Source organism: Odocoileus virginianus, chromosome 10, assembly GCF_023699985.2.
Source record: "Odocoileus virginianus isolate 20LAN1187 ecotype Illinois chromosome 10, Ovbor_1.2, whole genome shotgun sequence".
Taxonomy (NCBI): domain Eukaryota; kingdom Metazoa; phylum Chordata; class Mammalia; order Artiodactyla; family Cervidae; genus Odocoileus; species Odocoileus virginianus.
The window spans coordinates 47,947,218-47,973,322 of record NC_069683.1 but is presented as its reverse complement, the minus strand read 5'-3'; the positions used below and the strand labels follow the sequence as shown (position 1 = coordinate 47,973,322).

Sequence of the window (26,105 nt, the reverse complement as noted above, 5' to 3'; positions counted from 1 at the left end):
CTTGGCGATCCCATGGGCTGTAGCCCGCCAGACTCCTCTGTCTGTGGAATTTTCCTGGCAAGAATACTGGAGTGGGTTGCCATTCTCTACTCCTGACCCGGGGATCGAACTTGAGCTTCTCACATCTCCTGCACTGACAGGCAGGTTCTTTACCGCTAGCGCCACCTGAGAGGAGAGGCTGAAGCCCGGACTCTCTTCTGCTCTGTGGCTGCTTCTGCTCCTTCCTTTCCCAGGGTTTGCAGAACCATGTGAATAGCCTGTGTCAGGCTTGCACAGACCACATCCTCCCCTAGTGGGATCTACCAAAGAGTGGGCTTGCCCTGTCATTCGGGGCCCTTTGTCCCTTTAAAGAATTGCCACCTTCTTCATTCAGAAGTCAAATAGGATCACAGACCATGTGATTTATCTGCATTCCCTGGCTGCTTTTGCTATTGCCCAGCTGTGGCTTTACCCAGTTGTTACCTCAGTTCCTAATTGCTGGCATGCCTGGGTTCTCCGTTAGCTCTAATAACCCCTGTAGCACTATAAACATCAGATAAGCTGCAGATTATCCTGCAAAGTTTTAATTAGCCCAATGGTGGCAAGTTTATCCGCTCTGAAGGACAATGCCATGCACAGCTCTTAGCCAGAGTTAATGGCCATCTATAGAAGCTGATCAGCTAGGAGCCAGGGATGTATGATTTCTCTACTAACTGCTGATGTGGTCAAGGCCTGGGAGAACAAAGCCCTGAGCGGGCCCATCTCCCTCCCTCAGGCCCCCAGCATGTTAGCAAATTAGCCATGTCAGGAGTCTGTAATTTTCCATCAATACAGTGTGGGAAGAATTTTGCTCACTGATCTGCTGGGTGGGCTAGGCGGCTGGGAGGAGCCGGCCAGGTTTGCTCAGAGTGCACCGCAGAGCAGCTCTCCCGGGCTCCTTTTTTGCCACAGCCAGTGTGAGATAGTGGCTTAGACACTGCCCTGCCTCTCATATCTACTCCTGTGGTTGCTGGCCCCGCGATTTGGGGCAGGCAGAGGTCTTGACCTCACCAATCTCCATTTGCTTTTGTGGGGACTGGGGCCTCAATGGTTCTGAGAGCAGAATGAGACAGGTGCTTTTACCTAGGAGCCCAGGACTCAGGCAGTGTTGGCCAGTTTTATTATTTTCAGCTCCTTTTCTGCCTTGAGAAGGTACCCTGCAACAGGCTAGGTGACTGGGAATCTCTTTAGGTTGGCCAAAAAGTTTGTTTGGGCTTTTTTCCATAAGATGATACAGAAAAACCCAAATGAACTTTTAGCTAACCCAATACAAAGGCTTGGGGTTGAGGGGGTGGTGGGCAGTGGGCAGTCTCATGTCACCTTTCAGCTGAGAGTCTAACTCCCTTCTTGGGCAGAAACAGGTTGTGTTTGGAACCCACCCAATGGTCTGGCCTCAGGCCTGGCCGCAGGTAAGAAGACAGGCCACCTGAACCTCTCATCTTGACCCCCTCGGGTTCCCCTTTCTCTTTTCAGTCACTGTGGGATTAGGAATGGAATTTTTGTTTTATACACATTTTAACTTTGAGAAATGGATTTTGAGGAGCTCATTGTAAACTGTCACCAAAATGCTCTCCTGCCTCAGTTTCTGAGCCCAGACCATTGTGATGCGAATCTGTCATGATAGCAATGCCATAGCACTGGGGTAGCCCAGGCCACACAGATGCACTAGGGTAACCTGGACCACACACACATGCGCTGGGATAGTCCGCGCCACGCACTCATGCGCTGGGATAGCCTGCGCCATGCACACATGCACTGGGATAGCCCGCGCCACGCACACATGCACTGGGATAGCCCGCACCATGCACACATGCGCTGGGATAACTTGGGCCACGCACACATGCCCTGGGATAGCCTGCGCCATGCACACATGTGCTGGGATAGCCCGCGCCACGCACACATGCACTGGGATAGCCCGCGCCACGCACACATGCACTGGGATAGCCTGCGCCACGCACACATGCACTGGGATAGCCCGCACCATGCACACATGCGCTGGGATAACTTGGGCCACGCACACATGCCCTGGGATAGCCTGCGCCATGCACACATGTGCTGGGATAGCCCGCGCCACGCACACATGCACTGGGATAGCCCGCGCCACGCACACATGCCCTGGGATAACCTGGACCACGCACACATGCCCTGGGATAGCCTGGACCACGCACACATGCACTGGGATAGCCCGCGCCACGCACACATGCACTGGGATAGCCCGCGCCACGCACACATGCACTGGGATAGCCCGCGCCACGCACACATGCACTGGGATAGCCCGCACCATGCACACATGCGCTGGGATAACTGGGCCACGCAGGGATAGCCCGCACCATGCACACATGCCCTGGGATAGCCCGCGCCACGCACACATGTGCTGGGATAGCCCGCGCCACACACACATGCGCTGGGATAACCTGGGCCACACACACATGTGCCCTGGGATAGCCTGCGCCATGCACACATGTGCTGGGATAGCCCGCGCCACGCACACATGCACTGGGATAACCTGGACCATGCACACGTGCCCTGGGATAGCCCGTGCCACGCACACACGTGCCTGGAGTAGCCCGGACCACACACACATGCACTGGGGTCGTCTGGGCCATGCACGCATGCTTCTTACATTCAGTATCTCATTTGAACTTCTCAGCAGACCTTAAGTAGCTTGCACATATCATCTCTGACTTGCAGATGAGTAAACCGAGAATCCAAGATTCTGTGAGTGGCCCAAGTCTCACATTCTGCCATCTCTCTGCTGTCTCTCCCCAGTCCTCACCTGCATGAAGCCCGCCATCCTGAGAACACGAAAGAGGAGCGGCCGCTGTAGTCCTCGGCTGAGCTCTCTACAGCCCCTTCGCTCCTCAGTGGAGAGCAGAAAGAGAGTTCTTCTGTTGCTCACGTGTCTTTTTTCTTTTACTTTCTTTGGCCATGCAGTATGGCATGTGGGACCTTAGTTTCCCAAGCAGGAATTGAACCCATGCCACCTGCAGTAGAAGCATGGGGCCCTAACCACTGGACCGCCAGGGAATTACCCTCATGGGTGTTTTTCAGAGTGAATATTTATTTTAATCAAAGTAATACATGCCCATATTAGACAATGCCGAGACAAGCCAAAAGGTGCAGAACAAAATATAGCAGTTCTCCAGTGTGGGTACCCCTCCTACCTCTACCACGGCAATGCCTTTATTCTGGTGTCTGCTTCCATATTGTAAATAACATGCTTAGGCTGCTTTTTCTTGATTCATCAGTTTTCAGCTTTATGTATTGAGTCTTCTCATGCTGGGAGATGAGGCTTTTGTCTCTGCTCCTCACCCCCTCCCCAGCTTCCTCTGTGGCTTCAGGAGGGAGAGCAGGGCCCTCTGCAGCTTCTCCAGACGTGAAAGAGCCGTCTGCTGGGAGATAGCAGCAGAGTTACGAGAATCGGGAAACAAGCCCATGATTCTCACATGGTTGGCACAGTGCCGACTTCTGGATGTTGTGTTTCATTAGCAGCCTCTGAACGGAGGTGGTTTAAATTTGAGCGGGCAGGATTTAGATGTTTTATTTTTATATCCGTCTCCACACTCTTAGAGCCCTGTGGTTGCTTGGGTTTCTAACAGGATATTTTCTGTTGCCCAGGCCGTGGGTACCTCGTTAGCCCCCCTCCATGTTCCTCTCGGGGGCCTGGCCCCGTTAAGGGGCCTGGTGGACGCCCCGCCCTCTGCTCTTCGTGGACCTCAGAGTGTGAGCCTGGGGAGCTCAGTGGAGTCTGGTCAGCTTGGAGAACACTTACTGGTAAATGCTTTTTTTCTTGTATACAGTATAGTTAGTTGCCGTGGGGCCTCTGTGTTCCATGCTAGGAGCTGTGGCCCATGGAGAAATACAGGGCACAGGCTGATTCCTCAACACACATTATATGGTGTGGAAGAAGGTGAGTCACACCTGGGTGATGCCGAACGTGGGTGGGCTGTGGAGGATGGTCAGAGAGACTCAGGGCTCATTTCCCGGTCCCTGTGATCAGGGCAGTAGGAGTTGGACAGGGAGGGACCACTGTGAGCTGGAGCTGCTGGGTCAGCTTCTCGAATATGGTGGCCTCGCTGTAGGCGCTATCTTGACAGAGAGAGGCGAACTTATGCTGAGGGTCTTCCTACTAAGTGCCTTGATCTTCCTTCTTTTTGGAGCCGGCACAGGGTCTCAAGCCTTCTGCTTGTACAAAAGGTCTCCTGGGCTCCATCCATGAGGACAAGAATGCTCTCAGCCTCTTGGCTTTAGGGCAGGAGACCAACGAGGAGGATGAGGCAGACAGTGACAACCAGGTAAGAATGAATCCTTTTCTTGGCCTGAGAATCCTCTGGGCCATTAAAAAAACAATTTTTTTTAAAAAAATTGTGGTCAAATATATACACCATGAAAGTTACCATTTTAACCAGTTTTAAGTGTACAATTCAATGGCCTTAAATACCTTCACAGTGTTATACAGTCTTCATCACCATCTGTCTCCAAAGCTTGTTAATAATCCCAGAGACTCTCTGTACCCATTAAACAATAACTCTGTATCCTCCCCTCTCCCCAGTCCCTGGTCTATTCTCTGTCTCTGTGAATTTGCCTGTTCTAGATATTTTATATACGTGGAATCATACTGTCTTTGTCCTCTTGTGTGTCTGGCTTCTTTCATGTAGCATAGTGTTTTGTAGCACGTGTGACTGGATAGTATTTCATTGTATGAAATTACCACATTCCATTCAGTTGTTCATCTGTTGGTGGGTACTTGAGCTGTTTTCACCTTCTGGTTTAATCTCTGTGCTACTTTGAATATAAGTGAAAGCAGTTTTCCAGCCCACAGCTTCATTGTTTGCCCAGTCTGTATCCCTGCTGGGTCTGACCCAGCTCTTGGACCTGTGAGGAGCTTCTGGACCTGCACCCGGGGCTGACCAGTTTGCTTGCCATCATTTTCATTTTCAGAGTGTTCGCAGCTCAAGTGAGCTTCTTAGGAACCTGCACCTGGACATCGGGGCGCTGGGGGGTGACTTTGAGTATGAGGTAAGAGCCTGAAGCACCTGCAGACAGTTGTCTCAGCCTGGCAGGTTCCCCCCTTCCTTCCTGAGCCTTTCTTCTCAGGGATACGTATTTGGAAAGAGAACTCTTTTGTCCCAGTCCTGTCCACATGGGGTTCCTGGGGTTGGTGGAAGTACAAGCCGGGAAAGGAATTCATCCATTCACTCATTTATCAAATAACCGCCATTTATCAACTCCTTCTGTGTGAGGCACTTCACTCTCAGCCGTATAAGCCTCAGTTAGCTGCGATTCCCGCCCTCGAAGAGTTTATAATCTCATAAAAGAGGGACCCCTGTAATCAGAACACAAGAGTAGAATGCAGGGAGGCTGTCCAGACAGTAAACCGCAGTGCTGTGGGTGGGGGGCGGGCAGAATCCGGGGGTGTCCCGTCTGTTTGGGAAGGCTTCAGTGAGAATCTGACACCTGGGGTGAGCCAGGAAGAACGGTAGCATGACTGCATGTGCAGAGGCGAGCGGTGAGGGAGAGAGCCAGCTGCAGGGTACTGAATGGGCAGAGGCAGGAGGGGAGGACGAGGGCCAGTCCTTCACCTGGAGCTCGGGCACGTGTGGGAGAGGATTGGAGGTGGGGCTGTGGAGGCGGGTTGGGCTGGGTCATGGAAGACCTGAGTGCTGACTGAGAAGTTGGGACTGAATTACACAGGTGTTGGGAGCCATCAGAGGGTGTGAATGAAAATGTAATGCCATCCAGGTTCTTTTTCTTTTTTTTAATTAAAAAAATTTTTTTTTTGCTGTGTTGGGTCTTAGTTGTGGCACTCAGGATCTTCGATCTTCATTGTGGCATGCAGGCTCTTTAGTTTCAGCACATGGGATGTAATTCCCAACCAGGGATCAAACCCGGTCTCCCTGAATTGGGAATGCGGAGTCTTAGCCACTGGACAGCCAGGAAAGTCCCGCCATCCAGATTCTTAACATCTGTTGAGTGCTGGCTGTGGGACAGCCATGTGCTGGACCCTGTGGGCGGTCCGAACACTGGTAAGGTGTGGCCCAGGGTGGCCTCCAGGAGTGTGCGGTCAGAGAGGAAGGTTGCTGGGTCCTCTGGTGAGCTTTCAGTATATGTTGAATAAATGAATATTTAGGAAGTTTTAAAGCAGGGAGGGTGTATAAAGAGCTCTAGCACTGCTACACTGTTCAGAATTTATTTATCTATTTGGTTGCACCAGGTCTTAGTTGTGGCACATGGAATCTTTTAGTTGAGGCATGCAGAATCTAGTTCCCTGACCAGAGATTGAATGGGGGCCCCTGCATTGGGAGAGCAGAGTCTTAGCCACCAGACCATCAGGGAAGTCCTTAGAGGGGAGAGAAATTACCTGCTGAGAGATCAGGGAGAACTTGGAAGAGATGGCATTTGACCTGGATCTTGAAGAGAAATAGTTAAGTTTTAGACGTGGGAGTGGAAGGGATGTTTTAGGCAAGTGAACAGCTTGAACAAAGACACAAGGCTTGGGAACCACAGAATGTGGATGGGAGCAGCTTCCAGACTGTGCCCCCGGTAGTTGTGTTGCTTCTCATCTCTTTCCCCGGTCTGTCCTCCACTCCCACGAGAATGTTCTTTAAAATGAACAGACAGAACCGAAAACTCATCAGGTCATTGTAATAGCTAAAACCTCCAATGCATTTTTCTACTGAAAAAGGCACATTGCCTACTGTTTGTTCTTGGCCTAGTGTCTAATTTAGTAATTTTTTGACAATTAAGCTTTCTCTAAGGGTGCCCAAAGTATTCAAACAACCAGTACATCATGAAGTCAGCAACTCAGATTTCTCCAAACATTGAGATATCGATTGCCAGGTCAGTTAAACTTTCCATAAAGTAGAAAATTCTCTTAAAGACTTTAAACACTTTCAAATGAAGAGATCACTCACATTTATTAGAATACTCATAAAACTGACCAATGAAACATGGATTTCACTGTTTCCTTATTATCTTATTACCTTATTATCTTCTATTATTATATCCTTATCCCTTTCCACGTCCTTATTGTTTCTGACTTTTGCTTCATGGTCTTCAGCTCTCTTCGAGAGCCAGGGGAACATCCCAGGCTGGCTGAGGTTGAGGACGCTTGCTGACCCCTGAGGTGCTGTTTAGTCTCTCAGTTGTGTTTGACTCTTTGCCCCCATGGACTGCAGCTTGCCAGGCTTCACTGTCCTTCACCATCTTCCGGAGGTTGCTCAAGCTCACATCCTGAGATGTAGGTGGGCTTTTTCAGCTGATCCCACTCTAGCCGTTAGGTGGGTCCCATTTTATACTTAGGCTGTCTAGTTTTATTTTTTAAAGTTACTTTTGGCTGTGCTGGGTCTTCTTTGCAGTGTGCAGGGGTTTCTTTAGTTGTGGCCTGCAGGCTTATAGTTGCCCCACACATGTGGGATCTTAGTTCCCCAACCAGGATTCGAACCCATGTCCCCTGCATTGGAAGGCAGATTCTTAACCCCTGGGCCACCTGAGGAGTCCCTGAGCTGTCTCTGTTGCCTCAGAAACTGTCTCCGTTTTTGGCTCTGCTCAATCATGTATGCTTTGATTGTGACTTTGACACTTTCTGTCACATGTGACACTTTTTTCTGAGTGTCATCAACCTAATTTGGGTATACTTTAAACTCTTCCTTTCAAGTGGGGCATGGTCTGTTGGCATTAAATCCATAGCCTTCTGTCTCTTTGGTGCTTTTGAAATGATAACTTTATTTGTTATCATCTGCCATTAAGATGTTACGATGCTGTTGGAATCAGTAGCTCAGGTTCTGAGCCTGGAAGGATGACCATGAGTAGGAATAGGGTGTCAGGAGGACTCAACTGGCTTTTGGAGAAAGGGCAGTCTCCCCAAGACTGAGCAAACTGAGAGTAAAGATTCTGGCCTGTTCATGTCTTTGTGTCCATCACCTGGCTTGCTGTGGAACTTAGGAAGTGCATGGGTATATTTTGCTGAGCAGTTGAGAGGATGAAGGGCTTCCCTGGAAGCTGAACTGGCGAAGAATCCCCTGCAATGCAGGATACCCCAGTTCGATCCTGGGGTTGGGAAGATCCACTGGAGAAGGGATAGGCTACCCACTCCAGTATTCTTGGGCTTCCCTGGGGGCTTAGATGGTAAAGAATCCACCTGCAGTGCAGGAGACTTGGGTTTGATCCCTGGGTTAGGAAGATCCCTTGGAGAAGGAAATGGCTACTCACTCCAGTATTCTGGCCTGGAGAATTCCATGGACAGAGGAGCCTTGTGGCTGAGTCCACGGGGTCGCAAAGAGTCGGACACAACTGAGTGACTTTCACTTTCTCTTGAGAGGATGAATAGGTGAGTGAGTGAGTGAGCCACGCTGGGACTGGAGGATATGCTGTCAGGTCTCATTGTGCTTCTTTCTTTCCTGGGTTTTCCCAGGTCCTAACTAGAGTAGATACTTGGTCCCTGCTTCAGCTGGTGAATTGAAAATCCCCATATGGACCAATCATAATGTACTATGACTTGGAAGAGTTTATTTTTACTTTATAATTGATTATAAATGTCAACAAAAAAAGGGATTTTCTTCTTTGACATGTCCTGGATTTTCAGACACTTCCCTTCTGATCTTTATGTGTTTCTTTGAAGGAGTGGGAGTTTTTAAGCGCATTTTTTTTATAACCTCTTTAATATAAATAGGCAACTCAGTGTGATGGGGGGAAAATGTCTGGAGTGGGAGGTGTTAAATACACTCCCCACCTCTGTCTCTAGCGTCCCAGCAGATTTCGTTCTTTTTGCCACATGGAGTGTTGGAGTCCTGTGTTCTAGCCTCAGGCAGGAACTGGGGCTTTTTGTGGTGGGGAAGGTTCATGTTGGGGATGAATGGGAGTTTCAGGACAGACAAGCTGTCTCTGATTGCCATACCCTTTAAAATGGCTTTTGTCCCAGTTTATTGGTAGGGCTTAGATGGCAAAGGATCTGCCTGCAGTGCAGGAGACTCAGGTTTGATCCCTGGGTCAGGAAGATCCCGTGGAGAATGAAATGGCAACCCACTGCAGTATTCTTACCTGGAGAATCCCACGGACAGAGGAGCTGGGCAGGCTACGCTCCATGGGGTTGCAAAGAGTCAGACACGACTTAGTGACTGAACAGCAGTAGTGTAGACCTTGGGTCCTCTGAACTGCCTACCTCTTCCGGCTCTCTGGCATCTCGGGCTGCCCGAGATGGAGAGCTGATCCTATGGTTTGTTCTACCCTGTCTCGCTGTGAACAGTCACTTTGCTCATGATTCCATGAGAGGGCAGTAGGATGGCAAGAATGCCTCTCTCTCTCCTTCCCCCTCCTCTCCTGCCTTCAGCTTAAACCCATTTCTAGTCTATTACAGAATCAAAAGCACTAGTTTCCTGGAACAGACACTAAGAATGGAAGGGAGTGAAAGAGGGAAGGCTGAAGGGTAGGCGAGCAGGCAGCAGGTGGCCTTGTGGAGCTGGTGAAAAGCCCATCAGCAGATCAAAGGGGAGGGAGGGAGCTACGCTTAGAAATAACAGGATGATGTCAGTGTGATTGGAAAGTGCTAACCACATCACCAGGGAGCAATGCAAAGAGCTGAGACGGACTGGGTGGGAATGAGACGTGGGAAAGAAACCAGACTGACGTTTGGCTTGGTGGGGGTCTCCCCAGCACGGGATCAGTGCAAGGACATTGTGTTCAGCTCCCCCGTTCCCCACCCCTGAGCCCCCGTGTGGATCGTAGGGCCCCCTGCCTTTGTGTTCTGGGCCACAGGAGTGGGACTGCGGCATGGAAGACCTCAGAGCTTTTGGGGGGTATGTTCAATATTCATGAACCGATTCTTATAGGCACTCTCCTGCACCCTCCCCCACCCCCTTTCATGCAGATGGCAAGATCTTTTTGGAATAAACAGCAGGAATGTGCCTTGAGACACTCAAGGACCAGGGGTTGTGACAGGAGGAGACAGAAGGAGCAAGAGCATGGTTGAGCTGGAAGTAGGGCTGTGCTGGAAGTGTATTCCTATTCTCTCCCGGGTACCCCGTAGGACGCTGGTGCAGGGGGCCATGTACAGGGGCCTGGGCGTGTGTCCTGGGTGGGGGCCTCAGGCCGTGAGCCCCGAGATAGGATGAGGAGCAGCGGTGGAGAGGAGAATGGAGTCGGCTGGGTTTTCCAGACACTTAGCTCCCGTTCATCCATTTGTGGATAATCCACAACAGATACCTCTGCCTCTACTGTCTTACTCCGCAAGATGTCCCTCTGCCCGCCCTGTCATTGCAGTTAGTTGACGTGGGCACGGGGAATGCAAGTTCATTTATTTTAATGTTAGCTATGTTTTAATATTTTACTATTTAGATAGACAGAATAGGTTCAGCTCTGTCATGGAACACTCTTCTTTTGAAGGCTTGAGAGTGGCATAGCCTGGGCCTGACATTCTTGCCGTCTGGCCGTATTCTCTCATGTGTAAGAATGGGAATCTCCATGTGGATCTGGTGTCCTCTGATTTTAGATAGCATACTTGTTTTTCCATCATCCTAAATATCCATAGTTGACTTTTGTTTAGCTATTTTCCATCTCATAACCACCGTGACAAATATAATATGATCTCTCTGTAGCTTTGTAAAGTAGATATCACTTTACAGGGTAGGAACTCCTCTCTCTGTGTTGATGCACTTAATCATTTTTAAAAATCGCGTCCCAAACATTGACTGAGCATCTTGTATGTGCCAGAAGGCACTGAGGATATTAGGGAGCTGATATGGTGGGGGTGACAGACAAGGAAGTCAGCCTTTATAATACAGTAGTGGTTGTGCAAAAGGATGGGGCAGGCTGATTTCAGGAAGGCTTCCTGGAAGAGGTGATGCTGTCAGGACCAGTGGGAGCTTGTCAGGGTAGATTCTGTGTGTGTATGTTAAGGATACGCACAGCAGAGCAGGGAAATAGCGTGATGTTTGTTCGCAGGCAGGATGTGTGTGACTGGAGATGACCTCAGAGGAACAGGCAGGGCTGGGTGAGAAGGGCTGTGAGCCGTGCGAGGAGATGTGAACTTTCGGTCCGATACCCTCTCTGTCCTCCAGTCAGAGGTCTGTTGCCTGTCTTTAATCAGGAGATGAGCATGGCCAGGGCGGATTGGTCCTGCTCACTGAGTCAGACACCTTTCACTCCCCACAAGACACCCCCACATTCTTCTTCTCCGTAAGATTTTTCATGAATTTTTGTTGGATTATAGTTGCTTTGCGATGTTGTGTTCGTTTCCACCATACGGCAAAGTGAATCAGCTCTGTGTTTACATGGGTTCCCTCCCTCTGGATTTGCGTCCCATTCAGGTCCCTGAGAGCCCCAAGCTGTGCTGGGCGGCACGCTGCGGTTCCGTGTGTTGTACGGCAGGTTCTCGTTAGTTACCTGGTTTTTACGTAGTATCAACAGAGTATATATGTCAGTCTCAACCCCCACTCCCCCCTTGGTATCCATACATTTGTTCTCTGTGTCTGCCTCTCTTTCTGCTTTGCAAATAAGATTACTTATACCCTTTTTCTAGATTCTACATATATGCGTTAATATACACTATTCGTTTTTCTCTTTCTGACTTACTTTACTCTGTATAACAGTCTCTGGGTCCATCCATGTCTCTGCAAATGGCGCAGTTTCATTCCTTTTTATGGCTGAGTAATAAAGAGTCCGTTGTATACATGTGCTATATCTTCTTTACCCACATCCTCTGTGAGCCCCCGACCAGTCACTGCGTGCTGGCCACTGCTGAGAGCCTGCCGCTGTGGGGACACGGAGGTGAGCAGGCCTGGCCTTGCCCTGGAGAGGCCTCTCAAAGGAGGGAGGAGCTGACTGTGCAGATTTCCTCCACGCTGCAGTTGGGGTGTCGGGAGGGTGGACAGCACTGGAGGGCACTGTGCTTTGGTGCTGCCAGGGTGTGAGGGAAGCCCACCCCTTCTCTGTTCAGCCTCCGCTTCCCTCCCTGGGCGCAGGCTGGGGGCTGATGACAGCATCATCACTGTGTCCCATATCCTTTGCTTCCGGCAGTCAAGGCTCATAGCCAGGGCCACCGGGGACATTTCACTTTTCTCCAGACCCAGCTGAATTCCTTGAGGGCAGGATCGGTCTTCATATTTGGGTCCCCACGGCAGGGCTGAGAAGGTGCTCAGTGACTGAACATGTGGGCCTCATCATAGAACATGAGGTATCAGGAGCTCCCTGGTGGTCTAGTGGCTAAGACTCCATGTGTTCCCAATGCAGGGGGCATGGGTTCCTTCCCTGGTCAGGGAACTAAGATCCCACTTGCCGCAGCTAAGAGTTTACATGCTGCAATTAAAAAAAATTGAAAAAGATCTTGCATGCCACAATGAAGATCAAAGATCCTGCCTGCCACATAAGATTGGTACAGCCAAATAAGCACACGAAAAAATGAGTTAGCATTTATGGAGCGCTTGCAGTGTCCAGGTACAGTTCTCTGCTCTTTACTCACTTAATGAGCGTTAACTCATTTAATCTTCCCAACAACCCTATGAGATAGGCTTTATGATACTCCTCATTTTAGGGGAAGAAACTGAGGCACAGAAAATTTAGTTTGCACGAGGTCCCGGAAGCATGGAGCCAAGATTTGAAACCTGGGTGTTCTGTCTCTGAAGCCGGGCTCTGAAAGCACCCTGCTTCTTCTCTCTCTTAACCATCCTTGGAAAGTTTGAGTGGGCTTGTTGGTCGACTGCCAGACTCACAGTGGGTGGTCACAGGTTTGGGTTCAGTGGATCCTTTTACAGACAGACGGCATGGGTGAATGCTGGATTTGGGGCTTCTCCTTGGCCCTCTGGACTCTGGTCATCGGGCTTCTTGTTGGAGTCTCCAGAGTTGGGGGTCAGGAGGTCTCAAAAGTCGCTGTTCACACTGATGGCTCAAGTGTCAGGCCAGATGTTTTCTGGGAGAAGGTCTTCTTTGCCTGAGCCCAGAAGAGATCGCTGGCTGTGTTTCCAAGGGCGGGGGTTCCTTTTCTTCTTGTGGCAGCTCTAAACGTTTCCCTAGGTCTCTAGGTCTCTCCCATGGGGTTTGTGAGTGAGAAGCAGGGTGGGCAGCTGTAGAGGGGTGCTGCTCCCGTGTCCTTTGAAGAGACCCCCGCAGAGGGGCCCTTGGTGGATTGACGGCCTACAGCTCCTGAACCATTGATCTGCCCCGGCTCGTGCCAAGGCTCGGCTTGTTGAAGGAGCTGCTGGTGGTGCAGCAGGCCCCAGAGCAGGGCCATTTCTGCCTGATGACTGCGGGACTCTCCCCAGGCCTGGAGGCCCTCTCAGACTCGGGCCCCCGCCTTCCCTTTCTCCTGCCCCAGATCACAGACCTGTGTTCCCAGGCCTCTCCCCACCTCCCGTGCCCTCTGTGGGCATCTCCCTCGTCAGTCTCCTACCCTCACCCCATCTAGCACCTCGTGCCCACAACACTCACTGGACAGTCCGACAGAGGAGCCTGGCCCCTGGGCTGCTTGTGTAGCCTCCTGGTGGGGGTGGGTGGGTGCTTTAGGGAGAGAGCTACCCTTGTGGCTATGGAGGAGGGGCACCCTCTCGATGTTTCTTCCCTGCTGCCTTTTATTTATTTATTCATTTTCCTGCCGCCTTTTAAAAATGAAAAACAGGTTCAGGACCTTTCTCTCGTGTGGTTCTCTGTCCTCATTATCAGAAACAAACATTGACTTCTGAGCCTGCGGTCTTACGGTTTGGCCAGTGGGACTGGAACAAGACAGATTTATTACTTGAGGATGTGATGGGTGGTTGCAGAGTCAGGCACTGTCCAGGGCACTGGATTCCAAGCCCTTCAGTGGACGGGCGTCAGGTTGGTTATATCCAGGTCAACATGAAGTTCAGAGTCAGTGGATCTGGGCTGGAGCCAGGAGTCTGTTTTTAAAAGCTTTTCAGGTATGGGATAACCATTGGTTTCAGAACTGCAGGCATCAAGGAACAATGGCAGTTCTGTCTTATCAAGTCTCCAAACTCCTTGCATTAATTCCTGATGTCTTCCCTTCTGACGCGGTTGGCTGCTCCCTAGGAGTCTCCAAGAGCAAGCCAGCCAGAGGAGAAGGACGTTTCTCTTGATTCTGATATTGCTGGCCCCCTTACTTCTGGCAAGCCCTTCAGCCAAGGTGCAGACAGCAGCCTGAGCAGTGCTGATGGCGAAGAGCAACAGCGAAGAGAGGCAAGTTGGTTCCCAGAAAAAGGAAAGAATGAGAAGAATGATCCTGGGACATCCAGAAGTGTGGTGGACGCCGGAGATGATCAGCCTGCCAACGCCACTAAAAAAGAGGCACCAGAGGACCTAGTGGATGCAGGAGAGGAGGGTTCCAGGAAGGAAGAGGCAGCTGAGGAGCCAAAGAAGGAGGCCTCTGTCCCGAAAGAGAGCAGATCAGAGGCCAGTGAAGTAAGTCACTAGGTCCCTCGGGCAGTTGCTGGCTCCAGCCCTCTCTGCTCTCTTGAGCCCGGAGCACGTTTCCCTCTTTTCATCTTTATTACTGAGTCAGAAGCTTCATTTGCAGACCCTGCAATGGGCTGTCAGCATCAGCCAGAACCCTTAATTGTGACAAATATGCCAGACCCAGCAGGCAGTAAAATCCTGAATGAAACTCCATACCTGCTGGCACTAGAAATTCAGAGCAGACATTTGCTTTTCCACGGGCACCCTCCTGGGATATTCATGCTCTTCTGGGCTCCCACTTACTTCCTCTCGCCACTTCCTACCTCCCCCTCCTACTTCTTGACATCAGTTTTGGGTTATTCCTGGTTGCATCCTATGTTCCTATAAAGAGAGGAAGCATTGAGAGAGGTGGGGGGAGGCACATTTGGGAGTGTCCTGCCCCAGCACTGGTCAGTCAGGTTACAGGAAGTCTTGCTTGGCAAGATGGTCCAGTGACCCGGATGGACAGATGTAGGAGCCAGGGGCGAGAGCATTTGGCGTCTTCATTTTCCAGCCCTCAGTCCTGCTCCTCCTCTAGGGGGATGGTGAGGGAATTCATTAAAGAGCTTTTCACTGCTTCCTGGAAAAGATGCTCTCGTTATGTTTTTCTAGGAGAACATCAAACTTCTCCACTGCTGACTTTCTAACCACCTCCCACTCCGCTTCGCTTGGCTGTCCCTCCACGTGCAGAGTGTTGCCCGTGGGCTGCCCAGCCTGAGTGGGCTGGGGGCTGGGAATGGGAGGGTCTACAGGCTTCTTTCAGGTTTTCCAGAGGAGGTGGATTTCGGTTTGGGTTCAGCCCTGTGTGGGCGCCATGGAGACTGATAACGACCCTCTGTCTTCTGCTCCGGTGACTTCTCTATGTCTGTCTCCCCAGGAGTCGGAGATCAGTGAACACGTGAAGCAGCTACAGCTCTCAGACTCCGCTGCTTCTGACCCCAAGTCTTTCCTTGGCTTGGTGAGTGTCAGTCTGAGATGGGGGTGGGGGGGGTGTCGTGGGCAGCAGAGTAGTGATAAAGAGCATGGCTATGCAGGTTACTGTGGTTAAATAACTTTGCCAAGCATCTCACAGCTTGTAAGTGGGGAAGTTAGGGCTCAAACTTGGGTCCTGTCTAACTCTGTTTCCTCAGCTCGCCCTACCAAGGATAGCACTACCTACTTTTTAGGTTTCTTGTGAGAAGAAAGTGGTGTAAAGCGTATATACATCATTAGCATATGACTATTAAACAAGCATAGCTGTTATTACTACTACTACTCCTTGAACTGCCTGTGAGATCATATGAGATCATGGCTCTGGGCTCTTAACAAGAGCATTGTATGAGTGTAAGAGAGTAGAGACTGTGTGTGTATGTGTTTATGGGATCACTGAACTGTGGCAAGGAAGGACCAGTCCTCAGGCTCTGAACAAGAAGTGTGTTGTGGTGTGGTCATTTCCAAAGTGAAGACTGCTCTGGAATGCCTGCATCCATGGTGTCTTTGTTCCAGCTCTTCCACTTTCTGCTGAGCTTCCCGAATCCTGGCTTCACTTGCCGGGTTTGTATCTAAGGGGAGTAGTCTGGGGTGCTTTTTGGCAGAGCATTTCTTTCAGAAACCATACTCCATCTGTTTGGAGGAGGCAGATCAAAGAGAAGGGATTAGTGGGAGAGGGTCAGGGATGAGCAGTAGTGATACGAGGGGGTGCAGAGGAATTAGGAGGCTGTGTGCTCAAGCCCCTTGCTGAGCCATGGGCTTAAGCAGCCAGATGGCAGCTGCATTGAGTGGAGTAGAACTCACGCTGAAAGGAAAATGTCATCCACAAAGAAAACCCACAAGCCAGGAAGGGGAGGCAAAGTCACTGTTGGCAGAAACCATCATGAAGAGTCACCGTGCCACAGAGCTCTCTGAAGCAAGGGCCCTGGCCCTTCTCAGGGAGTCGCCCTGTGGAGAAGTGTGTCCGTCAGCATTTTTCTTCTTTACGGGAGTGGGTGGAGGAAGCCATGGCCAGCAGGACCAGACCTTGGCTGGGCATCCCGCCATTCATCAGGGCTGATGACAGAACTGTCCCTGTTAGCGTGCTGTCGGATAGCAATCCATCACCTAGCCCAGTGGGGCTCCTGGGTTCAGAGGGGGAGGTGTCCTGGCTCTGTGGCAGTCAGAGGGCAGCGGGGAGCTGGCACCTGCGTGGGTCCTTGCTGCCCGTCCTAAAGAGAAGCCAGTGGAGAAAATGGTGCTGATTCATCCCCATTGTCCTGTGGGGCACCTGTATGGGAAGGGGAAACCAGCTGGGAGGAGCCTGGCAAGCCCTGTTTCCTACCTGCCCACAGATCTTCTGGGCACTTAGGCCTCCTGTTGGGCACCAGCAGGGAGAGACAGCTGGAAAGTGACATGCTTTGCAGCACATGTCAGGCAAAGAGCTTGGGCACTGGAGTCGGCCCAGGACACATCTGACCCCCAGCCCTGCTGCTTAACAGATGCGTGACCTTGGGCAAGTTACATGGGCTCTCAAACGGCTTCCTGCTCTGTGAGATAAAAATAAAGAGGACAGTCTCATAGGGTTACTTTCTTCCCCTGTAATTTGATTATGAAAAATTTCAACCGAATGGAAAAATTAAAAGAATTTTATAGAGAATATCTACATACTCACCCCCTAGAGTCTGCAGTTTGCAGCATACCATAGTTGCTTTACCACATATCTTTCCATCTAGTCGCAGTTATTTTGAAGAAAAGCGAAAGTGTTAGTCACTCCGCCATGTCCTGCTCTTTGCGACTCCATGGACTGTAGCCCCCTCAGGCTCCTCTGTCTATAAGATTCTCCAGACAAGAATGCTGGAGTGGGTTGTCATTTTCTACTCCAGGGGATCTTCCTGACCCACAGATCGAACCCGGGTCTCCTGCATTGCAGGTAGACTCTCTACTGTCTGAGCCAGCAGGGAAGCCCAGTGTTATTTTAAAGATGAGATTAATGAGTAGGTATTGGAATGCTTGGCACAGTGTCTGGCACGTAGTAGGCGTCTTTCTGGAAGGTGGGAGTGGAGGAGAGGCCCTGATCTCTGGTGGGCATTGACCATGATCGGGGGAGAGCTGACCTCCCCGTCTCCACCATCTCCAGGACTTCGGTTTCCGCAGCCAGATCTCAGAGCGCCTGCTGGATGTGGATGTGCACTCCTCTGTCCTGGGTGGCGCCCGCTGGGAGGTAAGTCTCTCTGGGGCTGGGCTGGGGCCTCATTTTTGGTGATAATCAAGAGCTGAGGCCTGCCCATCCCAGGGTGCATTTCTGAGAGTTCTCTCCCGTCTGGTTCATCAAGGCAAGGCCCTGACTGTGCCTGTGATGGAGCTTCCAACGTTCATGCTCTGTTGCTGCTGTGAATTAAGGGCCTTCCCTGCCCCCCGTCCTCCCTGTTTTTGTCTCTTCATCCATTCATTTAGCATCTGAGGGCCGACCATTTGTGCCTGTGCAAAAAAGCACTGTGCAGCTTGTGGATTTCAGGGCACTTCCTCACCTGGCCCATTCAACCTCTGCTGCCACATCCTCAGCCCACCTGCCATGCCCTGGCTGTGCCCACCACTTGCCATTCCCCTGGGCCACACCGTCCACCGCCTCACCACCCTGCCTGCCGGCCGCCTCCCCTTGTGCCCTGAGAGCTCCTTCTTGGTCTTGGAGGCCCATCTCTGATGTCACCTCCTGCGTGCCCGATGGATCGGTCCTCCCCTCTGCTTCCCTTAGCGCTGCTGCTTTTCTTTTCTGGTTCTCTATCTCCCTGGCCAGATGTAAGCTCTGGGCAGGCATGGGTGTCGTTGAACCCAGAGTAGGGGATAAAGGTGACTCAGACACAGATCCTATCTGCAAGGAGCTTGAAGCCAAGGTTATTTTTTCATTTTCTCTTTTAGTATTGAAGGATGGTTTAATATGATGAATCTTCTAACTATATTTCATGATATCTGTGAATCAGAGGGTAAAACCTGATCACTTTGAGATCAAAAGGTATCTGATAAAAATTTAACATTGATTTCTAAAAATAATAGCTTTAAGGAAGCCATTTATTTAACATGATTAAAATGATTTTTTTCTCAAAACAAGCATCAATATCTTGGTGAAACACTAGCAAATATTTGCAAACAAAACTGACAAGGGATTAATCTCTAAAATATATAAACAGCTCATATAGCTCAATAACCAAAAAATCAAACAACCCAATCCAAAAATGGGCAGAAGACCTAAACAGACATTTCTTCAAAGAAGACAGACAAAAAAAAAAACAAAAAACATTTCCACTTATTTTAAATAAATACCAATTTTGAAACAAACGAAAAAACATTACCACTTATTTTAAATAAACACCAATTTTGAAACAAACAAAAAGACAGATGGTCAACAAATATATTAAAAGGTACTCGGTATCATTAATTATTAGAGAAATGCAAATCAAAACTACAATGAGGTATCCCTTTAGACCATCTGGAATGGCCATCCTTTTAAAAAAATCTGTAAAAAATAAATGCCAAGATCTTTTTGCCTCCTCTGTGGGATTATTGAGAGGAGAGAGGTTCTGACATGTGGTCTCTGCAGGTTTGAGGGAGCATTTCGTTTGGGTAAAACAAGGTATTTAATGTGAATCAAGCCTGGGAGCCCTTATTGAAGCCAGTCCTGAGTCAGGGTAGAGTTGTGAGTCCGGTTGATTGGAGCCTGACATGTTCCTCTCAGCTCTGGCTGATAAGCCTTCCTGGGCCACTGCTTAGCCACTGGGTCCCTGCTGGACAGTGGATCTCTCCCCCTTACTGCCTGCCCACCGTTTGCAGCACTGGAGGTCTGTAAAGGCACAGACAAGGCCAGGTGGTGTTCGTAAGGAAGGGTTTGGAGCAGGTGATTGGTGAGGTCTTTGGCAGCAGGTAAGTGGGAAAGTTACCGAGTTGGCTAGGCAAGGTGATTTTCCACTGCTCTGACTCCAAAATCTGGCCAATATTAGAATCTTTAAGTGAAAGAAAGCGAAAGTCGCTCAGTTGTGTCCGACTCTTTGCGACCCCATGGACTATACAGTCCATGGAATTCTCCAGGCCAGAATACTGGAGTGGGTAGCCTTTCCCTTCTCCAGGATATCTTCCTGGGATCGAACCTAGGTCTCCCTCATTGCAAGCGGATTCTTTACCAGCCGAGCACAAGGGAAGCCCTTGTGGGGCTTTTAAACAGACAGATTTCCTTGGAGGGTTTTTAAAAAGTGGACCACCAGGGAAGTCCCTGTGATTTACTTAAGTGAAGACTGAATTGTGAACAAAAACAAAACCCCAGAGCTGAGTTTAGGTTGGGGAAGAGGTGTCTTGAGCAATCTTAGGCCAGAGGCTTAGAACAGGCATGCGTTTCCTCGTTCTGAAGAGTGCTGATGTGCCTGATGGCCTTGCCTGGTTCCTTTGACTCCCTTTCTGGGGCAAAAAGTTCTAGGGAGCAAGTAAAACTCTGCTCAAAGGGCCTCTGTGTGGGTACTTGCCCAAGGTGTGCCCTTTTCTCTGGCTCCTGAGTTTCTAGCAGAAAGGTGAATCAGGAAGGAAACAGACATTGTCTGCAGCTCATCCTTTCTGATTCTCAGCCCCCCAATATTTATTATGATCACTGAACCTTGTTACCCATCTTATATTTTAGTTTGTGAAATAGATTGGCCTGTGGGAGGGCAGCTCTCTGCTAAGCATGGTGTGATCTGTAGGGAAGACAAGTTGCAAGTTGAGTCCTGGAAGGGGAGGAGGCGGGGTGGGAGAAGGACGCCCGCCCTGCCATTGTCTGTGGGCTCTGCCCGGCTGATGCGATCAGGAATGGCAGCGCTGGCAGGGAGCCCTTCTGCTGCGGGCACCGGGAGGCACTCCCAGGCAGCGTTTCTATTTTTAATGTAATTTGGGGGGAGCTGGCTTTTAGTTCAGACCCTGCCCTTCCTCACCCATCCAGATGGCAGAGTCGGCCACAGCTGCTGGGGCTCAGGCTGCCAGTGGAGAGACGTGGGGGGCTGCGGGCATGGGGCTGGGGACACAGAGGTGTGCCAGCGCGGCCAGAACCCCGCCGGAGAAGATGGAGTGGGCTGTCTCCAGCCTCACCTCTCCTGTTAACCCTTGTGTGCCGGAACAGATGGGGCCCCCGTGAGTGTGACAGAAGGAGTGTAGGTCCTAGGATGGGGACTGGCACTGACGAAGCTGGGTTTCTTTTGTTTTTTTTTTTTTTCCCCCCAGGCTGGGGGAGAGGAGGAGGAGTGTGAGGAGAGCTCTTGTTTGTAGCATGCCTTTTTTGGGCCTGAGTTGGGCTTTAAAGTATATGATCTCATTTAATCCCCACTAAAAGCCCTGTACACTGTGGTTCACTATCTCATTTTTCACAAAATAATTTTATTTATTTATCTTTGGCTGTGCTGGGTCTTCATTGCTGCGTGGGCTTTTCTCTCGTTGTGGCAAGAGGGGCCCCTCTCTAGCTGTAGCACGTGGGCTTCTCATTGCGGTGACTGGTGACTTCTCTTGTTGAATGTAGCACCGGCTCCAGGGTGTGGGGGCTTCAGTGGTTGCGGCTCCTGGGCCCTAGAGCACAGTCTTAATAGTGTGGCGCACAGGCTTAGTTGCTGTGGGCGTGTGGGATCTTCCCAGTTCAGGGACGGAACCTGTGTCTCCTGCACTGAGCCACCCGACCTGGGGATTGAACCTGTGTCTCCTGCGTCTCCTCCATTGCAGGCGAATTCTTTACCATGGAGCCACCGGGGAAGCCCAGGGGAAGCCCTGCGATCCCATTTTGTAGTGGAGGAGGTGCTGGAACTAAGGGTTAAGTCCAGGCTGACTGCACTGCTATACCCCTGTCACCTCACCCCTGCAGAAAATTGGTGAATGTATTAAGAATAGTCCTTTTCACCAGCTTGCTAACTTTGCCCAGACACCCAAACTTTAAAATGAGGTTTGGGCCTGACTCTTTTCGTTGCTTCTTTGCACTGTCTGGCAGGTATAATTCCTGATTAGGAAGGGGGTGTCACTGTCTCCTGATGGCACCTGGGTGTCGGGGCATCTCAGAATGGTGCAAAGGAGCGCTCCGTCTTCCTCCCTTCCGGTTGCCCTCACGGTGCCCTTCTCATCTGTCTCTCGTTTCACCACGTCTCCACCTCTCCAGATTTCCTCTTTGATGCACTTTGTCTGCCGTCCCCAGTCCTGCTCACTGAATTTCAGCATTCCGGATGATCAGTGGCTCTGGCGGTTGGGGGCCTGTGGATTTGGGGTGTTCACGGACGTCTCTGCTTTCTCTCTGCAGCTGGCAGTGAATGTTTCCACCTGCAGGAGGCAGGATTTTCTTTTTCTTGTGTGTCCTCCTTCAGCCTGTGGCTGCTGACTCTGCCTGCAGTGGCTGTGGTGTCGGACTCATCCTCCGCAGGGCAGCAAGGCCGGCTCTGGAAGCAGCTGTGAGCCTGGGGGCTTAGCCCGAGCCGCAGGGGCTTCCTTGTACAGTAGACAGGCCTTCTCTTCTGCATCCCGAGTGGTCCTCTCCCACCAAGAGCCACCTCTCAGTGCCGCCTCCTGGCATGGGCGTCGACTGGAGGATTAAAGGACCTGATGCAGACCCCTACCCCAGTGTACACTTTCCACTGCTGCTTGTCTGCAGGCCCAGAGGTTTGGAAGAGAAGACAAGGATGCCAGCCAGTCCAGCCAAGAGGAGCTGCAGAGCAAGCAGTCTGGAGGCTCAGAGAGGTACTGTGCGTGGGAGGTGGCCCTTGGGGACTTTGGGATGGCGTGGACTTGGGGCCAGAATTCCTGCCTTTGGCCTACATGCCTCAGTGTGCTCCAGTGATGAACTCACTGGATGGCCTTGCAGAGTTTGTGTGTGTGTGCGCGCGCATGTGTGTGTGCGTGCGCGCACATGCACAGGCAAACCAAGACAGAAGTGGGAGGTACTGCTGCAGTGTTTGGTGGACTTTGTGGCCACAGCATTATTGTGGGGCCAGGGCTCTGTCCTCTTCACCCAATTGAATGCAACCTCGTGTGTCCCTGGTCATGGGTCAGGGCTGGATAGTCTGCTAGAGGTCTGGGGGACCATGCTAGAGGATCGGTGCTGCAGCTCAGAGCTCTGAGCCAGGCCTAGCCACATCAGAAATGGCTGCAGCTGTGTGTGTGTATATGAGTGAGAGAGACTGAGAGACAGGGGCTTCCAGCTTCTCAGGCCTGGGCCCACGAAAGAGAAGGGTTGCCACCCTGGCAGGGGAAGGGGGTGGTCATTCTACTTTTTGAACCTTGAAAAGCTATCAGCATTTTTACTTCCTCAAAGCTGCAGCTTCATGTATTTTCTATAGAGTGACCATTTGAGCCTGGCTTCTATTTTTCTTCCTCTTTCCTGCTTAATTCTTCCATCACTCCCCCCACTCCCAGACCCCAGGGATGGTGGGGATAGATACACCCAGATGTCACTCCTGGGCCATGCAAATGCAGCCTATGGACCTGGGAGGGCTGAGTCCAGTCCAGGCAGAGGGTGAGCTCAGTAGGGAGCTTGTCCGTCCTGCTTTTTTGGCTGTGTTGCCCTCCATGGGCTCTCCATGGAGGTGGGGCCAGGACTGGGGTCCAGCCTGGAGGCAGCATGGACCTGGGTCCACATACTCCACTCTGCAGTTCTCCTGCTGCTGTGCGAGTGGAGGCCCTGACTCTGCTCTCTGCTCAGGTTATCTCCCCCTCTTCTGCGTGAGGAGCGGCTCCAGAGTCTCCTTCACAGCCAGGCCACCGACGAAGGGCCTCCGCAGGCCCCAGAGGGGCAGCCTGAGCGGAAGGAGGCAGCAGAGCCTGAGGAGGGCTCTCTGGGCAGCCCCCCACCCTCTGTTTCCCTGCAGAGGTAAGGGCCGGCCGGAAGCCTCTCAGGGCAGTGGGTCTGGAGAGGTGGGGAGAGCAGGGGGCGGGTTTGCAGCCTAAGCAGCAGCAATGGAGGTTTCTGGTTAGTGCTTCATATAAACTGAGGAGGGAGGAAATCTCCCTCTTTCTAGTCTGCAGCCTGCAGCTACAATCGGGGTGCACAGACTGGTTAGGGGAGCTTAGAAACTCTGGCACAAGGAAGTATCTCTTCTGACCCAGCTGCCCCCTGCCAGGGGGTGGGGCAGAGTCTGCTGTCACCCGGGCTGGACAGTTCCTGCTTAGGGGGGCGGCCATGTCTCCTGGTCCCCACCTGCCAGCCCCCTTCTTCCCCTTGATCATCCCACCGCTAGTCATTCAGCAAGCCCCGGGGGTGGATGGAGCCCTGCTAGTGCTGGGCCCCAGGTCAGGGAGGTGCGGTGCCCCAGGCTTCCCCAGAATGAGAAAGGCGCTGGCCTGAGAGCTCACTCGGCTGGAATGAATCACTGTGAAGGCAGAGCAGCAGCACCCACGGAGCCCCTGCTGCGTGGGGCAGTGGGCAGCGGAGCTGAGGCCTGGGGCCTGAGACCGCACGTCTTGCTGGGGCTGCCTCCTCCCTTGGCCCCAAGCGGGGTACACCTGGGAGCCTCTCACTTTCCGCTGGTTTTAACGCAGTTCCTTCCTTGTTGCTGTCAAGGGAGGCGCTCCCAAGCCTACCTGCCACCCACGAGAGGGGCGAGGAACGGCATCCCCAGGCCGAGGGGCCGGGCCCTGGGCAGGAAGAGCCCGTGGAGAAGGTGGCGGTCAGCCCCACCCCGCCAGGCTCTCCAGAGGTGTAAGGGCCAGTTTCCATGTCTGTCCCTGTCCTCCATTGTGTGGGTTGCTTTAGTGCCTATCCCGTCTTGGGTGGTGGGGAGAGGGTGCTCTGGCCCTGGCTCAAGGAGTGGAGTGGGGGGAAAGTGAGTGTACCCTTGGTTCTGTGTGCAGCCTTGACCCCTAAGCAGCCCTCAGGGCTCCCCTCGTCAGCACCTAGGGTATGAGGCTGGAAGCGAGGGGGCAGAGCACCTGCTGGGTCCTTAGCAGAAACCTGGTCAACCACATTTTCTGCTCTATCAAGCATTGTTTTCCTTTAAAAAATTATTGAGGTATTTATGTACCTGGTTGTATGTACACGTGAATTGTACAAGTCAATGAATGTTTATATACATGTGGACCATATCACAGGCTTCCCTGGTAGCTCAAGACAGTAAAGAATCTGCCTACAATGCAGAGACCTGGGTTCAACCCCTGGGTCGGACAGATCCCCTGGGGAAGGGAATGGCTACCCACTCCAATATCCTTGCCTGTAGAATTCCATGGACAGAGGAGCCTGGTGGGCTGCAGTCCATGGGTCGCAAAGAGTCGGACCTGACTGAGTGACTCACACTTTTTACACACCGTGTCACAACCTCCCAGATCTTTTAGAACATTTCTGTCCCTCCTGTAAGCTTCCTCGGGCTCCTCTCCTTTCAGTCCACCCACCCCAGATCACTACTCTTCTGGCTTCTGTCCCATAGATTCATTTTTCCTGTTCCCCGACTTCATTTGAATGGAATTATCCAGTACACAATATAGATCTTTTGTGCCTGGGTTCACAGCTCACCTACACTGTTGCACTTCTAAAACTTGGAAACCCTTTAGCTCTTCTCCCCCTCTCTCACCCCTTTTACAGATGAGGAAACTGAGGTTCAGAGGGGCAAAGGGATTTGCCCAAGGTCACATTGCTAGTCGATCGCAGAATTAGATCTAGATTCTAGTCTCTGGAGCCCTTGACTTCTGTCTCTTGGTCTGCAGCCACTGTGTCTTTTCCCTGCGTGGTGCCGGGGTTTCAGGGTGATACAGTTTTTCCCGCCTGTGAGCTGAGCAGTAGTAAAGGATTAAGAGTCCTCAGGATTGGGGCTGACTGTTGAGCAGACAGGTTCACGCACTGATTGCTCACAGTAAGTGTCGCCGAGGGCTGGCGGGACCGAGAAGGCACGTTCTCCTGTAGCACTCTGTCGTGCTGAGGGAGTGATGTAGGGAAGGGCCGGCCCCCTTTTCAGGTGGTGATCCAGCCCATCCAGCGCGGGTGACAGCGCTGCCCCTGGGGAGTGACATGGCTTTCCCTGGTCTCCTTGGCTGTGGACAGCCAGATCAGGGTGCTTATGATGAGGACAGGAGGTGAGCGGGCTTCAGAAACAGGACCCTCTGGGCAGAGGTCAGGGGTCAGAGGGCGTTTTCGCAGGGCTTCTGGGAGAGAAGTTGGGCGGTGAGGCTCCTCCCGGCCACCCGGGCTGACAAGTCCTCTTCCCTGTGTTTCTCCTCCTGTCCCTGCGAGGCTGTCCTTGCTGGGCCACCCTCCCCTTGACCCCACAGGTTCAGTTTACACGGTACTCTTAGGAGATGTCTTCTGCTCCTTTCCTGGAGTCTTCTCAGGCTCTAGAACTTCCTTGCTATTGACCTTTACAGCTGGCTTCAGAATGGATTTGTTCTCTGGGTTTCACGGGGAAGTGACTCTGTGCTTCATTTGTATCCATGGAATTTTAATTTGCAGAGGTGACTGAGTGACAACACAGAGGGGCCGATGCCACTGAAAGAAGAATTTATTCCTTATGTTTCCAGAGAGAAGAGGGCATGCCCTGCCAGGCGGGGCCACGTGGAGAAGGACCAGAGTTGGTCAGGAGGGGAAAGAAGTGAGAAGGAAGAGCAAGACCCGAAGCTCTTATTGGGGTTTTCTTGGGAAGCAGTGGGTGAGGCGGGGTGAGTACTCAAGTGACTGTAGAGGGGGAAGTTTGAATAATTTTGGATGGCTTTGGGCTCTGGGCATGGTCTCTGGTTGCCTGGGGCCCGGCCCT

The 26,105-nt window shown here is 51.6% G+C and overlaps 1 protein-coding gene across 12 annotated transcripts in view; it reads left to right on the top strand.

Moving 5' to 3' along the window:
* The window catches only part of CEP164 (centrosomal protein 164), a 74,712-nt gene that overhangs the window by 29,369 nt on the left and 19,238 nt on the right, over positions 1-26,105 (top strand). For 7 of the 12 annotated variants that reach the window (XR_011490008.1, XM_070473526.1, XM_070473532.1 and 4 more), the window contains 10 exons: positions 3,637-3,792; positions 4,179-4,313; positions 4,960-5,037; positions 14,035-14,403; positions 15,314-15,394; positions 17,525-17,608; positions 22,025-22,110; positions 23,072-23,239; positions 23,930-24,067; positions 25,873-26,010. Coding sequence is in view for 11 of the 12 variants with exons in the window: in XM_070473526.1 (XP_070329627.1) it covers positions 3,637-3,792; positions 4,179-4,313; positions 4,960-5,037; positions 14,035-14,403; positions 15,314-15,394; positions 17,525-17,608; positions 22,025-22,110; positions 23,072-23,239; positions 23,930-24,067; positions 25,873-26,010 (1,433 nt within the window). In the remaining variant the exon portion in view is untranslated. The remainder of the gene's footprint in view (positions 1-3,636; positions 3,793-4,178; positions 4,314-4,959; positions 5,038-14,034; positions 14,404-15,313; positions 15,395-17,524; positions 17,609-22,024; positions 22,111-23,071; positions 23,240-23,929; positions 24,068-25,872; positions 26,011-26,105) is intronic. The other 5 variants (XM_070473529.1, XM_070473528.1, XM_070473530.1 and 2 more) reach the window with 5 other exon arrangements.